General features: G+C 40.5%; 2 protein-coding genes across 6 annotated transcripts in view; one reads left to right on the top strand and one right to left on the bottom strand.

The window, feature by feature from the left end:
- The window catches only part of ydjc (YdjC chitooligosaccharide deacetylase homolog), a 58,076-nt gene extending 49,471 nt beyond the window's left edge, over window positions 1–8,605 (top strand). For 2 of the 5 annotated variants that reach the window (XM_068054689.1, XM_068054688.1), the window contains exon 6: window positions 7,025–8,603. In XM_068054689.1, coding sequence (XP_067910790.1) covers window positions 7,025–7,373 — 349 coding nt within the window. In that variant the 3' untranslated portion in view covers window positions 7,374–8,603. Of the gene's footprint in view, window positions 1–7,024 lie in introns of all 5 variants that reach the window. The other 3 variants (XM_068054690.1, XM_068054691.1, XM_068054687.1) reach the window with 3 other exon arrangements.
- Window positions 8,606–11,028: 2,423 nt separating this feature from the next.
- Window positions 11,029–17,647, bottom strand: part of LOC137382582 (ubiquitin-conjugating enzyme E2 L3) — a 72,177-nt gene continuing 65,558 nt past the window's right edge. Inside the window, exon 4 of the mRNA XM_068054692.1 lies at window positions 11,029–13,251. Within this exon, the coding sequence (XP_067910793.1) occupies window positions 13,097–13,251 (155 nt within the window). The 3' untranslated portion in view covers window positions 11,029–13,096. The remainder of the gene's footprint in view (window positions 13,252–17,647) is intronic.

Here is a 17,647-nt window from a genome sequence, read left to right as displayed (position 1 = left end):
CTAACTGTTCTTCAAAATAGTGCCATGGGTTGTTTTATGTCCATTTGAGAGGGCAGATGGCACCTCGTTTTAACGTCTTATTTGAAAGATGGTACCTCAGTACTGCCCTGCAGTGTCAGCCTAGACTTCTGTGCTCAAGTCTCTGGTGTGGGATTTGAAATTTTAACTGCAAGTAGCTCAGCTCTGATACAGTCCAAACGAATGTTCTCGCAAAGCTGCGTGCACGTGTGGCCGTGAAGCAGGCTAGATGGGACCACACAAGCCTTGTTCCGTTAAATAACACGTGTGCAGGTGCAATGAAAGATTTTAAAAGTATAAGGCATTAAAAAAAACTGGCCAAGCACAACAATGAAATTTTACGGGAAATATTGGTCCAAATCCTTGTAAAACTGAATTTTATTGTGCACCAGTAAACAATGAAATTAAGCATCTCCTGTTTCTGAACTGATAATTTCATTACTCTTACCAACTGAGAATGCAAGCTCTGGTTTACTTTTTGCTTTTTTGTAACTTTCAATGGTGATAGCTTGCCAGCCTATCCTGGATATCAACTGATGAGGCAACTAGAGAAAATGGGTTATCCCCAAAATCCCAAATCTCAATTACATAATATTGAGGGACAACGTACAAAGAGTGACGCGATATGGGATACTATTTACCACTCTGGTACCAACAGCCAGGATGTTACAGACTCTCAAAGTCCTAGTTGGAACACATTGTTCCAGACATCGTTCAGGACTAAACTCCACATTAACATTGCGCATATTAGAATCTCCCCTATTACAACAATAGATGTCAGACTTCATAAGAGGGGTATTTTAAAGGGAGTCATTTTTAATCCTTATACAGTCACTTTATACAACTCTTTCCTGGATCCATTTGCCAAGTATAGACTTGATCCATTTAAAAAAAAACAGATCCATGAAGGTTTGTCAAAACTAATAACGATACTTATAGCTCCTTCTCACAGGTACTCAATCCTGGTCCATTCTGTTCAATCTTAATCCATCATGGGATCCTGTTCTCCACACATTCAATGACCACTGTTATTTTTACAGGCTTGCTTTCTTGCGCAAAAGGTGCAGAGTCAGTGAATATAAGGCTCACATATTGACCCTAACATTTCAATTGCCACTCAGATTTCACTTTGGTTTTTTTTTGCTAATACTGTCTAGAATTCGGAAAGAAAATTTTGGAAACACTCAGCAGGTTGGACAACATCTGTGGAGAGGGTGAAAATATTAGGTTAATGTTTCAGGTCTGGAAGATGTTACAGATTCCTGACCATGAGTCATAGACCTGAAAATTAGCCTCATTTTCTTCTCTCCACATATGCGCGCTGGCCTGAATGCTTCCAGTCAAAATTCTCTTTGCCAGTTCCCTGAAGATCAGAAAACATTGCATGGACTTCTGTTGAACTCTGCCTTACGCTACACTGAGTCCACTTTTAACTTGGCAACAAAGCTGGTGGTAAATAAATCACACAATGGAAAGTGAGAGGCATTGGAAGAATGTGTAAGGTATCTGACATTTATCAAACTGTGCACTTCCCAAAGTAAAAATATTTCAATTACTATGGAATGCAAATTCTTATCAGCAAAGTTCCTGCACAAATGCTTAATACATCCTGAGCACTTATTTTAAGATGGTGCCAATGTTAAAAATAACACACAGGAACGTAGATTGAGTGTATTAAGCTGTATGTTTGCAAATTTTCTCATTGCAATTCCTATTTTAATTTCAAAGGCAGCCGCACCTTTACAAAATGCTGTCATTTGGACCAATCGTCCAAAGATGTTGCTTTCAAAGCAGACTTAAATATCAGATCAACTTTACATCATACTGCCAAAACAAATGTTGTATTCTGAAAGGCACAGAGGTCGAGCTGGGATTTTCTATAGCTTTTTTTTTAAAGTTTCTTTTTCATGCTGGAAACACTCAGCACTCTGGAAGCATTATAAAGGTCATCAACTGAAATGTTAAAACACTTTTTCTCTCTCCAAAGGTGTTGCCAGACCTGCTGAATGTTCCCAGCAATATTTTGTTTTTGATTCCCAGCATCTGCAGTATTTTACTTTTGTACTACCTTTACATTCTTTGAAAATAGTTTATCATCCACATAACAAACTCCAAACTTCCTTACTACTACCTTTGATTCAGAACATCTGGGCTTTACTTTTTTTTTTGTTTGTTTCTGGGATGTGAGCGTCGCTGGCTAGGCCTGCATTTATTGCCCATTCCTAATTGCCCTGGAGAAGGTGGTGAGCTACCTTCTTGAACCGCTGCAGTCCTTAGGTTATAGGTACACCTACAGTATTGTTAGGAAGGGAGTTCCAGGATTTTGACCCAGCAACAGTGAAGGAACGGCGATATAATTCCAAGTCAGGATGGTGTGTGGCTTGGAGGGGAACTTGCAGTTGGTGGTGTTCCCATGCATCTGCTGCCCTTTCCTTCTAGATAGTAGAGGTCACAGGTTTGGAAGGTGCCGTTGAAGGAATCTTGGTGAGTTGCTGCAGTGCATCTTGTATATGGTTCACACTGCTACCACTGTACGTCGGTGGTAGAGGGAGTGAATGTTGAAGATGGTAAATGGGGTGGCAGTCAAGCAGGCTGCTTTGGCCTGGATGGTGTTGAGCTTCTTGAGTGTTGTTGGAGCTGCATCCATCCAGGCAAGTGGAGAGTATTCCATCACACTTCTGACTTGTGTCTTGTAAATGGTGGACAGGCACTGGGGAGACACCACAGAATTCCCAGCCTCTGACCTACTCTTGTAGCCACAGCATTTATGTGGCTGGTCCAGTTCAGTTTCTGGTCAATGGTGACCCCATGGATGTTGATAGTGGGGGATTCAGCGATCGTAATGCCATTGAACGTCAAGGGGAGATGGTTAGATTCTCTGTTTGAGTGGGTCATTGCCTGGCACTTAAGTGGCACGAATGTTACTTGCCACTTATCAACCCAAGCATGGATGTTGTCCAGGTCTTGCTGCATATGGACACTGGCTGCTTCAGTATCTGAGGAGTTGCGAATGGTGCTGAACATTGTGCAATCATCAGCGAACATCCCCACTCTGACCTTATGATGGAGGGAAGGTCATAGATAAGGAGCTGAAGCTGGATGCGCCTAGGACACTACCCTGAGGAGCTCCTGCAGTGTTGTCCTGGGACTGAGATGATTGACCTCCAACAACCACAACCATCTTCCTTTGTTTTTCTTTATACATTTTATAAAAACTTTATTAAAATCAAATAAATAAAACAAAAACTCAAATTAAAATAGCATTGGCTAAAATAGCATCCAGCCCCTGCAGTGCCCACCTGTCACAGAAGGTCTCAAGCAAACCAGAAGTCACTGCATGCTCCTTCTCCAGGGACACCCGGGCACAGACAGAACCTCAGAAGAGGGGCTACCACCTCCCTTTGTGCTAGCTATGATTCCAACCAGTGCAGAGTTTTCCCTGATTCCCATTGACTCCAGTTTTGCTATGGCTCTTTGATGCCATACTCAGTCAAATGCTGCCTTGGCAGTCTCAAGAGCAGTCACACTCACCTCACCTCTGGAGTTCATCTCTTTTTTTCCATGTTTGAACCAAGGCTGTAATGAGTTCAGGAGCTGAGTGGTCAAGGCAGAACCCAAATGGAGTGTCAATCAGCAGATTATTGCTGAGCAAGTGCCGTTCGATAGCATGGTCGACCCCTTCCATCATTTTGTTGATGATCGGGAGTAGACTGATTGGGGGGTAATTGGCCAGGTTGGATTTGTCCTGCTTTTTATGCACAGGACATACCTGAACAATTTTCCACATTGCTGGGTAGATGCCAGTGTTGTAGCTGTACTGGAACAGCTTGGCTAGAGGGCGTAGCTAGTTCTGCAGCACAGGTCTTCAGTACTATTGCCTGAATGTTGTCAGGGCCCATAGCCTTTGCAATGTCCAGTGCCTTCAGCCTTTTCTTGCTACCACGTGAGTGGATCGGATTGGCTGAAGACTGGCGTCTGTGATGCTGGGGACCTCAGTAGGAGGCCAAGATGGATCATCCACTCGGCTCTTCTGGCTGAAGATGGATGCAAATGCTTCAGCTTTGTCTTTTGCACTGATACGCTGACTCCCCCATTGTTGAGGATGGGGATGTTTGTGGAGCCGCCTCCTCCTGTCAGTTGTTGAATTGTCCACCACCAATCAGGACTGGATGTGGCAGGACTACAGAGCTTAGATCTGATCTGTTGGTTGTGGGATCGCTTAGCCCTACCGCATGCTGCTTCTGCAGTTTGGCATGCAAGTAGTCCTGTGTTGTAGTTTCACCAGATTGACACTTCATTTTGAGATACGCCTGGTGCGGTTCCTGGCAAGCCCTCCTGCACTCTTCATTGAACCAGGGTTGGTCCCCCGGCTTGATAAAGGCAGAGTGGGGAACATGCCAGACCATGAGGTTACAGATTGTGGATGAGTACAACACTTCCGGTGCCTCGGTCGCTGCCGGGTCGTCCGTCTGTTTTCATTCCTTTTCTGAGACGTTGTAGGGGTTTGATACAGCTGAGTGGCTTGCTAGGGCATTTAAGAGTCAACCACATCGCTGTGGGTCTGGAGTCACATGTAAGCCAGATGTTAGTAAAGGACACTTTATGCCTTTATTGTGTAATCATAATCTACTATTCAAAATAGTACAGGAGTGAGCATATAGAAACTGATCTTCACCTGGGTGGAAGAACAATCTGCCTGGAGGGTACGTGAAGGATAAACTACAATGGGAGAAAACTAAGATTGCATAATCTGTGCTGTCAGCTGCTAATTGTTGCTATATGACAACAAAATTTAACACCTGATCAAATGTAAAGTCTTATTCATAATGCATTCTTCCACTTTTTTTTTTTAAATCGCTAAACTTTCTAACCCATAGTCATGATGCTCAGTAGCATACGGTTTGGGACAAGCTTGATAGACCGGCTGGGCTTTTACTGTCCGTATTTTCGAAAGTAGTTATAATTGCTTTACAACACATTCATTCTTATATTAATTTAGCAATTATCTACAATAGTGCAAAGATTTTAACCTATTAATTTGTAGAGTAAATGTTTTAACAATGAGCTATGTTAGCTCTGAATTCTCCTTCTAAACCAGGCCTAGCTGTTAAACATGCAGACAGCTTGCACAGTAATGCATTATAGGAATTACTGTCATACTGAAGTATAAGCATAGTGTCTGAGACATGACAGCTTATGTTTCCAGCGCTTGGCTGCTGCATTGCCAATGGACAGTTGAAATCCCAAACACTAACTCAACCAAAAGTAGTAAGTTAGTAAAGTAAAAAAAAAGCACTGGGGTACATGCCTAGAGTCATAGAATTGAGAAGCAAAGAAGTCCTGTTAAACTTGTATAGAACCTTGGTTACAGCACTCTAGGGAGCACTGTGCACAGTTCTGGTCTCTATTAGAAAAAGGACAGAGGCACTGGAGAAGGTGCAAAAAAATTAATTAAAATTATACCAGAACTGAGAGGTTATACCTATTAAAGAGTGAACCGGCTGAGGCTCTTTTCTCTAGAAAAGGGAAAACCGAGGGGCGAGAGGTCTTTAAGATTATGAAAGGGCTTGATAGAGTAGATGGAAAGATGCTTCCACTTGTAGGTAAAACCAGAACTAGGGGCCATAAATATAAGATAGTCACTAATAAATCCAATAAGAAATTTAGGAGTAACTTCTTTACCCAGAGTGGTCAAAATGTGGAACTCGCTGTCATAGGGAGTGGTTAAGGTGAATAACATAGCTGCATTTAAGGGGACGCTAGATAAACACGTGGGAGAAAGGAATAGAAGGGTATGCTGATGGAATTAGAGGAAGGAGACTAATAGAATGCTAGCCTTTATATCTACAGGAATAGAATACAAGAGGGTAGAAGTCATGCTACAGCTATACAAAGCCCTGGTTAGTCCACACCTAGAACACGGTGAGCAATTCTGGGCACCAACCCTTAGGAAGGGTTGGCCTTGGATGGAGTGCTGTGTAGATTTACTAGAATACCTGGACTCCAAGGGTTAAGCTACAAGGAAAGATTAAACAAGTTAGGGTTTATTCCCTGGAATTTGTGGTTAAGGGGCGATTTGATTGAAGTTTAAGATATTTAGGGGAACAGAGAGGGTAAATCGAGGAACTATTTCTGCTGGTTGGGGAGTCGAGGACTAGGGGTCATTGTCTAAAAATTAGAGCCAAACCTTACAAGAGTGAAATTAGGAAACACTTCTACACACAAAGGGTAGTAGATGTTTGGAACTCACCTTCTGCAAATGGAAATTGTTGCTAGATCAATTGTTAATTTTAAATCTGAGATTGATAGATTTTTGTTATCCAAAGATATTAAAGGGATATGGGGCAAAGGCGGGTATATGAAGTCAGGTCACACATCAGCCATGATCTCATTGAATGGCAGAACAGGCTTGAGGGGCTAAATGGCCTTTTCCTATGAGAGGAGGTTCATGTGGGGTATAAACACCAGCATGAACGTACTGGGGCGGCACAGTGGAGCAATGGTTAGCACCACAGCCTCACAGCTCCAGCAACCCGGGCTCAATTCTGGGTACTGCCTGTGTGGAGTTTGCAAGTTCTCCCTGTGTCTGCGTGGGTTTTCTCCGGGTGCTCCGGTTTCCTCCCACAAGCCAAAAGACTTGCAGGTTGGTAGGGAAATATAGGGACAGGTGGGGATGTGGTAGGAATATGGGATTAGTGTAGGATTAGTATATATGGGTGGTTGATGGTCAGCACAGACTCAGTGGGCCGAAGGGCCTGTTTCAGTGCTGTATCTCTAAACTAAATGGCCTGCTTCTGTGCTGAAAATACCTTGTAATACTCAGTTCCTGGAGTGACCACTTGAGGGAGTGGTTAACAAAACACCCTTGTTTGGCTTCAAGTCCCACCCATCTTACACGCATTGGCTGACACTGGTGTCAACAGACACTGCTATTTGTAAGCATGACAAGTTTTAAATTACATTTTATCTCAATGATGGCTGGTTTAAATTTTATTGTTCCCAACAGATGGACTGATATCTACATTGGCCTAACGACAATGGGGACAAACATGTCAGTGCCAAATATCCAGTCAGTCATAGAGAGCACCATAGCAACAAGGAAAGCAAAGCAACATTTGGACATCTCCTGTGGGCAAAAATTCCCACCTCTGCAAGATGATACAATATTGACAATGGAACTAATGGTGCATCCTGGTTATTCCAGCTTTCCTGAAGAGGGGGGATGCGGTGAAGGACCCGATGAGTTTTCAATGTCTGTAGACCGGTTTCATGAACTACAAACCCTCAAGGAACCAAAGCTACTAAAATATTATGAGGACAAAAATATACTACTGTGTGCTTTTAAAGACTTATAAAGGAAATAGGAGCTGGGAAAATAATGTTTCGGAGGGAGGGGGAGGAGAATGCAGCTTTGAGGTGTTCGGGGGGCGGGGTACAAGACATGTCTGCCAGAAATCCTTGCAAATCAATTGAGATGGAATTACAGAAAAAGACAAGGAGGTCATTACAGGAGTAGAATTGAAAATAATCCAATACTTCACAGGTCAGGCAGCAAAATGCATAACCTTTTACAGAACTAAACTGCAGTTCCACTGTTGTGCAGGCATAACAAAACCCCTTTCATTACTTCTAGTCCCAATTGGGGCAGATAGCAGTGCCAGTTCTCAAAGAATAATCGAGATGGTCACCAGCGTAATCTTTCTAGGAAATGGAAATTAGCTTCACAGTACTGTGTTCTGAATATTTCAATATTTCTACTCACAGAATCAAAGTAAATCAAACAAGGTAGCCAAAGTTGGTAAAACTAATGCCTCAGAGAAAAAGCTTATATTTAGAAAGCGGTAAACATTTATACTCATTTAAATAAGTACTGTAGAGAAAATTATGCAATAACAATTGAAATTCAATATGAAGACCTGGTAGAAATCGTTAACTAATGATTAAAGTCAGTGCTTGGTCATTACTCAAGTGTTAGGTTATAAATAAAAACTGGTGACAAATTACTCAATTAAATATTTGATTACAGTATGCACTTGTGTGAACTGGAGTATGTCTCTCAAGTTTCTTGATGTAAAGTACTGTATTATCCCATCCTGGAAGTCATTGGTAAGGTTTATGGGTGGGAGGCCTCTCGTGGAAGCACAAGTACATCCTTAAATAAATTCTTGAAACACTACACTTACGCTCACCATAAAGTTATTTCAAACTGCAGAGTATCTTTGGTCTACAAGTTTGCTGATTTAACTTTTCTTAAAAAATGAACGGCTGTATTCAAGTATAATTTTTAAAATATACTGATTTGTATGACAACTTAACAGCACACAGTAGCCTTGTTTTTAAGTTACAAAGCATTCAAATGAATCTTAACAGAATTAGCAAATAAAATGCAATGATTTGGTTCATGCTAAATGTTGCATTTAGTCCAGGGCATTAATGCTTGCGAACTAGAAAGTACAGAAAACAAGATAGATGAGTAGGTTTGTACTACAGCAGCATTATTCAGATTGTGCAGTTTCCTCTGAAATGCATTTACACCTTGCATTAAATGAACCTCCCCCTCAACAAGCAGGTTTGTCTCCACTACAATTGTCTCTGGAAAACCTTAGTGCATGTCAGGATGCACAAATAATTAGATTTGTGGTAAGTTAAAAGTTGTACCCTCAAATAAATAAGCAATGTTGCATTCAATGCAAGTGCCAAACACTGTACAACATCCACACTCCGAGTAAGTGCTGAGATATTATGGCAGAATCATTCCGTACAGATTAAAATCCTTATGAATGTGGTAAATTTGCATGTGAAGTGACATTTCAGATATGGTCATCTTTAATGAAGGATACACATCTGAACCATAATAATCTGTCCTCTTTATCAGCGTGCTCTGGTTTTAGTTTAGATTTCCAGTTTTTACTTTGATATGCAAATTTGCTTGATTCTACTTTGTTTATTTAAAACGTGTTATCAAGCAGTGCTGCAACTAAATCTCACATGGCAAGTTAATACTTTCTAGAGAATTTCAAATTGCTACTTATTAAATTCAGTGCAAGGCTATATGAAGTTCCATAATATCCAAAGTAATGTGAACAGATCTGGCAATAATTACTGGTAATCATTCTATCCACAATCATATTTAAATGTAGCTTTTAATTAGCCACACATACACAAAAAAGAATCTTCTTGAGCATCTCCTTTGACAGATAAAGTTAACAGATGGTTTTGTTTTCCCCTCAGGTCTCTCCCCTTTGATTTATTGGGGCATAACTCCACAACCGTCAACTGCTCTCTGGTACTTCCCCATAGACAGTGGTGTAGTGGTAATGTCACTGGGTGGAATTTAAATTCAATTAATTAAAAAAATATGGAATTGAAAGCTAGTTTCATGGCACCATTACTGAGACTATCGATTACATAAAAACCCATCTGGTTCACTAACGTCCTTTAGGGAAGGAAATCTGATGTCCCTACCTGGTCTGGCCTACATGTGACTTCAGACACACAGCAATGTGGTTCTGGTTGACTCAAATAGCCGAACAAGCTACTCAGTTGTCAAGGACAGTTAGGGATGGGCAACAAATGCTGGCCTTGCCAGTGACTGCCACATCCCATGAAAGAATAAAAAAAATTTACCAAGGCATTTTTACTGTGAAAGGCATCTCAGCCAAGCCCAGGATTTTCACCCAACATCCACAGAACTGCAGCATTGCTAGCGAGTGTTATATGCTAGAATCAGGGCACTGAAGCTAGCTTTAACATCCGGGTTCTCCACTAAGAGGTTATCTCAGCACATACCAGAAATTGACCTGGGTCTGTACAACTTGATACTTCACTAAGATGGTGGCTTTCTTTACTGACTGGCCAACTGGGGGAGCCAAATCAAGTTAACATAGATGGCATCGTTTCCATATGAAAAAGGAAATCTACTTTATTTGAATCATGAAACAAATTGAGCCAGTATTTTGTACCTTAATGTTATATGGTGGAAACCAATTAAATATAAGTTGCAAGTTACACCCTGTTACACACATTAGTCCTCGAGGGCTGTATTTACACCCGAGCTACTGGTCAGAGACTGGCAGCTGCAGATCAGGTTCCAGCCATGGAACATCCTTTAACATTGCTTGGTTTCTGCCTCTCAACTGTACTGTCCAAGGACAGACCTCTGTGAAGATATGGATTTACACACTGATAGAACTCTCCCCCAAGAGTGGAATTTTTTTTTTTTATAAAGAGAAAGGTGTGGGAGGATAGCATATTTAAAGTCAGATAGGTTTGAGAAGTGTCCAGAAGGTCCAATGGGTAGTACCTGCAATCACTTGTAAGCCAGTTTTGATTCTGCACTGTACTATTATTCTGTGAGAGTTGCTCTTCCACTCCCTTCTAGAATCAGGCCCTGGATTCTGAACTCTGAATTTCACTTCAGTACAAAGCGAGAATCTTGCCATTTAAAGGCACGCCAGTTGTGCTTACAATTGGCATAATTCTTGTTTTCCTAAGTTTATGATAGTGCCAAAAGAACACAGCCAAAAATTATGCGTTTTGTCAATTTAATAGATGGGTTGTGGCATTTTCATTTCATCTAGCATAGAACAGAAGGTTAAAATTCAGACTAAATCCTCCTCTCCTTTTAAAAACATTTTAGTATGTTCCCATAGTGACAGAAATTGCTACTATGCTCTTTTTCCACTTGCTTACTTTAGATGTAGAGATATTGGTGCACATTATCTAGATTTAAAAAAAGTTTTGCAGGAGAAATAAGCTGATCTAGTTCACAGCACACTATATAAGTTTTTGTACATAATACTTCAGACAGTCCTAAGCACATAGCTTCACTTCTTTTATATCCTGCTAGAGTATTTTTTTGTGGCACCACTTAATCATCATCCAAATGGGATTTCCTGAATCGCTTTGCTTCTTTATAAGAATGATGGACCTATTAAATGAGGACGAATAAACTGTGGGATAGGGGAAGGCAAAAGTTGAGAAAAGAGAGAGTGCTCAAATGTCCAGTAATACACTGCATGAAGTTTTATTTGAATCCCAAAGTGCCTGGAAGTTTGTCAAATCCAGCATCATTCACAATTTTCTTTACAAACCCAATTGAGACAGTTAAGCTTTATCCAGACTAATTTTAATGTTGACTGCTTAAAAAAATGATTTTGGGTACTTAAATTTAAAGAAAGGCTAGTTGTTCCCGTTTTACAGACAGTACTGTACATTAACAGTGGTAAAATGTACACGAGTCAAAATAGGATACAATTTCAGAGCTAATAATCCACTTAAATGGTTAAAATATAGCCCAAAAAATGTATTTTGACTAACCTCGATCAATGACATTTCAGCAGTGTAAATACTCTTCCAAATACCTTTATCTTAATGCTCAAATTCCATTCTATTTTCTATTCCTTCCTATATTAAAACATGGAAATATGGATAAGAAATAAACCATCCAGGATAATTAGCATGTGAACACTTCCTTTGGGCAACACTGCTCTAAATCAGACATTATACCTGCAGCAAGAGCTTTGCCAGTAGTCAGGTTATTGCCCAGGAATGGACAGACATTTTCAGCTCATTTCCTGTTTCTTAATTTAAAGGTGATTGGCTACTCTTCATTAAGTGTGACAATGCCCTGAAATTAAACTTCTTTACTTGTATAACTCGTTATAACAAAGCTCTGATATCAATTACTTTTTTTGGCTCTCTATTGAATGAGCTAAATGCTAACACTTTTCAGAAGCTGAATCAGCCAATGTAAATTTGCATAAAAGCAGCATGTTGGTTTGGCTGGGCTCAAATTCTTCCAAAACTTAGCCAAGCTGGATGCAAGATTAAGAAAAGAAAAATCCAACCATTTCTACAAATGCTAGTGAGGTAACCACCATACCTAAACTAATGAAGCAGAATGTGCAGGAACTATTCCACAGGAGTGCAGGGAGTTTCTGAATCTCGTTAAATTAAATTAGCAAAATAAATCATAAGGGAAGTCTGGAAAGAACAGAGTCGCAGCACAAAGCTCTGAACAGTAGCTGGAAGGAGAATACAGGTGTATTGATCTGCTCATGCAGTCACTTCATTCATTTTAAACTCCTATTGCTAATTTTGAATTCCTGTATGATTAAAACAGACCACCTAACCAATAAACAGCTCCAAACAAACTTGATATTGGTTTTAAATGTGACCATCAATTCCCATTTTGAATTTCCTAGCATTACATTTAACTTAAAAAGTTTGCACGGGCATGGAACTGAGTGTGTGAAAACTGTTGCAATAACATTAGCATTTAGGGTCATACTGCCTGACAAACGATGTAATTGGTATGCTATGTATCCTTGACGAGTCAGTTAATTCAGAGGTAACTAAGGAAAGGGAATACAAGAAAAAACTTTAAAAAATCAATCCCTGTTTGTAACATTTAATCACATGCAAAACCATGGGCTTCCTATTTTGGTAACATCACTGTATAGTAACACAAGCTAAATTACATGGGAACAAGCTGCTTTTTTCACCCCCAGCAACATCAGCATCTTTCCTCTTCCAAAGTTCTAACCACATTGTAGGCCAGGTTTACTTGCAACCAAGTATCTCACAAAACAGTGCAACATTGAGAAAAATAAACAAATCGCTTCAGCATTCACCAATCTCCTTCAGGATTTTGTTTTTTTTCCCCACTAAGACATCAGTTTGGAAAAATAATTTTATAAAAATGAGAAAATAAAGGGACGGGTGGAGGGGGGGGGTCAACAAAAAAAAACGCGACCTACTTGTTGAGCTCAAGGGTAGAATGCCATCTGTTAAAAGAACTCATGGAATTGTGAGAGAAAAGTTGTTTACTAAAGCAGTGATTTTGTGTTTTTAAACTAGAAAGCAGAACTAGACTGTCTTATTCAAAGTTTTAATCCCATCTGAACAGTCATTATCTAAACCGTTTCTGATTATATGAAAACCGTAGAAAGTTAGTAACAGCCACAAGTAAACACCAAAGGTGACACTTGTATGTGTTCATCAGAGTCCTGCTGGATGGTGTGTTTCAAATGTACTGCCCAGAATCTGGAATCAGAAAGGCAGCATGACAGAAGTCTTAGTCCACTGGTCGCTTTTCTCCATATTTCTTTGTAAACTCTTCAGCATTCTTAAAGAATTTTTTACGGTCCTTAGAGTATTCTTCAGCTAGGTCAGCTCTTAGAGGATGCTCGGGCTGTGGGTCATTCACAAGTGCAATGAGTGACTGGATAACTGAAAACAAAGATTAAAATTGAAGGTTAGTATTAAAGCCAATTAAACATTTGTGGATTTGAAAATGATGACAGTGCTTCACATTGCAGGCACAGGAAAAAAAAAAAGTGAATAGAAAGAAAAACAATTGGCACATGTATCTTTAAACATCCAGGCTCTACTATTCATGATGGCAGTGGTTCAAGAAGGTGGCTCACCACCACCTACTCGAGGACAATTCGGGATGGGCAATAAATGCTGGCCCTGCCGGAAACACTCACATCCCATGAATAAATTTTTTAAAAATCTCCCTTTCCTCCGGCAGTCTGAAACAAGAAGTTACATCTCTTGAAAAAGCTTCCTAGTTTCCCTGTTAATAGACAGCACAACTCCAGAATTAAGGGAGGTTTCCAATAGGCTGCTACTTCAGTGGCTTTCAATGAGGTAGTATAAATACAGACAGCCCTACAAATTTGAAGGAAGTGACAAAATAGTGCAAGAATAGCCTCATCAAAAGCTGCGTTACAAACTATAATGCAAGCAGCCCTGACCAAGCACCCAAATAAAACATGTTTCAGAACAGAATTATTATTTTTGAGCTCAGTTAGCCCATGTTATATCCATGAAAACAAAATTCTCTGGGCTGTATTACACATCCCACTGCTGGTCTGGTTTGCAGCTTTTGGAAGTTAGATTAATTAACAACTTAGTCATTTTAGACTCATTTTTAAAATGTATTATTGTTTGTTTATAGAAATGTACAGTAAGAACTTTCAGGAACAGAAAAAAGGCCACCTAGTCTATCACGTATGTCCCTTTGTTGTTTGACCTCAACCTTGCCATACTCAACAACACTGATTTTAACATTCTCATCCTCATTTTCAAATTGTTCCATGGTCTCCTCCTTATTTCCATACCTCCACCTGCCATACAACTCTCCGAGATCTCTGCGCTCCTCCAATTCCGGCCTCTTGTGCATCACTGATTTTTAATAGCTCCACCATTAGCAGCCATGCCTTCAGTTGTCTAGGCCCCAAGCTCTGTAATTCCCTCCTCAGCCTCTCCACCTCTTTGTCCTCCTTTAAGAAATTCCACATGTCCTAATATCTCATGTGTTTGTGTCAGATTTTGTTTGATAATGCTCCCATAAAGTGCCTTAGAACGATTTACCATGTTAAAGGCACTATATAAATACAAGCTGTTGATATTTTATATGGTGACTTTAGCATAAAAAGTTGTTCCATGACATCACTGAAGAGTAATCAGACAAAAATCGACACCCCTCCTAACCTTTGGCTCAGTGATGTGGGTTTTAAAATGGCAGTGGAGAGGTTTAGAGACGGCTTTCATAGCAGAGCCAAACCAACATGTAGGGGACAGAGGGAGTGAGGAAAGTGATCAAAGTTGGAGAAGTCTCAGAGGACCGTAGGGTTGGAGGAGATTACAAAGAAAGGGAAACAATGCAGGAATGCAAACCAGAGGGTGAGCATTTTCAATTTGAGGGGACAGGGTGATAATTCAGATCAACAAACACAGGGGTGATGGATAAGGAGCACCTGATGCAGGATAGGATATGAGCATCAGAGGTTTGGATGAGCTGATGTTTATGGAGGGTGGTGAAAGGCACATCAGCCAAGACAACATTGGAATGGTCGAGTCTGGGACATAGCAAAGGCATGGAACAGGGTTTCAGCAGATGGGCTGAGGCACAAGCAGAGCTAGAAGATGTTAGCAAGGTGCAAGTAGGAAGTCCTTGGGATCAAGTGGATTTGTGGAGGGAAGCTCAGCTCTGACTCAAATAGGATGCTGAGGTTGCCAACAGTCTTGTTCAACCGAAGACGATGACCAGGGTGCGGGGAGTGGTCAAGGGTCAAAGATGATGGCTTTGATTTTCCCGATGCTTCTGCAAGAAATTGTGGCTCATCCAGGACTGGATATTAGACAAGCAGTCTGACACCAATGCAAGAGGAGGGGTCCAGAGATTTCTTTATCCTACCTCAGGCCCTTCTCTCTCCAGAAACACATCTAATTGCATCTGGATCCCATTTATTTTTTACTTCAATGACCTTTCCTTGTAAGTTGCTTACCCGTTGTAAAATATGTTGCACACAATTTGACCCTTATTCCTGACTGGCTAACTCCCAATTTGTGCTCCGTGGTATCTGAACCCTTCACCATAATGAACAATTTGTCTAAAGTTGTGTCCATTCTCCTTCATAATACTGAAAACTTCCAACTAGGTTACCCCAATGACAACAATGTGAAATCCATAAACTTTCTTCATAACTTAAGATTCCAGATATCTAGAATAATCGCGGTTGCTTGTCTCTATTCAGCCCATAGATTCATAACAGGACAGGAGGCCATTCGGCCCACTGAGACCATGCCGGCTCTCTGTAGAGTAATCCAGTCAGTCCCATTCCCACGTTCTAACCCTGTGGCCTGCAAGTTTATTTCCCTCAAGTGCCCATCCAATTTCCTTTTAAAATCATTTCCGCTTCCACCGCTCTTGTAGGCAGCAAATTCCAGGTCATTACCACTCGCTGCGTAAAAATGTTCTTTCTCACATTTCCCCCATGTACCTCTTGTCAAAACCTTAAATCTGTGTTCCCTAGTCCTTGCACCTCTCAAGGGCAGTAATATCTTTATTATGCCTAGGTAACCAGACCACATGGCACCCTAAAGTAGGAACAAAAACAAGAAATGCTGGAATCACTCAGCAGGTCTGGCAGCATCTGTGGAAAGAGAAGCAGAGTTAACGTTTCGGGTCAGTGACCCTTCTTCGGAACTGTTCCGAAGAGTTCCGAAGAAGGGTCACTGACCCGAAACGTTAACTCTGCTTCTCTTTCCACAGATGCTGCCAGACCTGCTGAGTGATTCCAGCATTTCTTGTTTTTGTTTCAGATTTCCAGCATCCGCAGTATTTTGCTTTTACCCTAAAGTAGGATCTGTCCAGCACCAACATCTTAATGCGTTAATCCCTTTGCCAATGCAACACAAAAATGTCTAACTTAAACTGTCGCCCAGTGCTCAGCTGCTACTTTACTAAGTTGGTACTGAGTAATGACCTGGGACAAGCAAGCAACTTAAAAATATTACATTTATGAACCAGTGATCATAACATTGGGTTTATAGGAATAGAAAAAAAAAGCGTTGGAAAAAAAACTTTTGCGAATGCATATCGTGAAAGGATTCTATTCTCTTGGCTCTCAGGAATCAAACTGCTCTCTCTGAAAAGTATTTATTTTATCCCGAGCTCTGTTAAGGAAGTTTTCAAAGGATTCCATCTGACTGGTTTGTCTCTAACACTGAACTATCTCAGACTACTGCTCTTTAACGGACTCATACTGCTTATACCGTTGCTCTTATTCACGAATACACCTGTTCAATATTTTAGTTTATTTCAATGCATCTGCCATAGTGAATATTACCCTCCTTTGGAAGTGACATGAAACTTAGAATTCCTATGAACTATCTGCTAATAAAAACACAATGTTCATCCAGAGCAAGCGCTCTCAGATTATGGCCATGCAAATGGCAAGTGAATTTCATTTTCAGCAAGTGGGAGCTGGTGCATTTTAGGAGGAGGAATAAGGAGGCCACACACTCCTTGGAAAATGAGAGTCCAAATGGGATACAAGAGCAATGGGATCACGAGGCACACATCAACAAAATCAATAAAAGTATCAATGCAAATTAACAGTCATAAAAATGCAAGCAAAGCTCTGGAGTTCATTTCCAGACGAATAGAATTGGAAAGTGGAAAAATTACATTAAACTTGTATAGAACCTTGATTAGATCACTTAGAATATTGAACAATTCTGTTCTCCACATTACAAAAAGGATACAGAGGCACTGGAGAAAGTGCAAAAGATTTACAAGGATATTAGAACCGAAAAGTTATAACTATCTAGAAAAAAAGAGGAGGCTACGGGGTGACCTGATTGAGGTCTTTACAGCTATGAAGGGTTTGATAGAGTAAACAGGGAGTGCAAAACTAGGGACTATAAATTCAAGACAGTCAGCAATAAATCCAATAAAGAATTCAGGAGAAACTTCTTTATCCAGAGAGTCGTGAGAATGCGGAACTTGCTACCACATGGTATAGTTGAGGCGAATAGCCTAGATCCCTTTGAGAGAGAGCTAAATAAGTACATGAGGGAGAAAGGAATAGAAGGATATGCTGATAGAGGTAGATGAGGTAGGGTGATAGGAGGCTCACGTGGAGCATAAACACTGGCAGAGACCAGCTGGGCTGAATGGCCTGTTTCTGTGCTGTATATTCTATGCACAATTTTGAGAGCTTGCCTATGGAAATGGACAGCGTTAGACAATGCACAAAAGTATCTGGATTAAAGATGAATTATAATGGTGCAATGCAAGAGAAGTTTTGCAATTTATCAAGTAGGAAATGAT

The sequence above is a fragment of the Heterodontus francisci genome, chromosome 23 (genome assembly GCF_036365525.1).
Source record: "Heterodontus francisci isolate sHetFra1 chromosome 23, sHetFra1.hap1, whole genome shotgun sequence".
In the NCBI taxonomy this organism is placed as follows: domain Eukaryota; kingdom Metazoa; phylum Chordata; class Chondrichthyes; order Heterodontiformes; family Heterodontidae; genus Heterodontus; species Heterodontus francisci.
The sequence above is the reverse complement of the archived record's forward strand: the minus strand, read 5'-3'. Positions and strand labels throughout refer to the sequence as shown.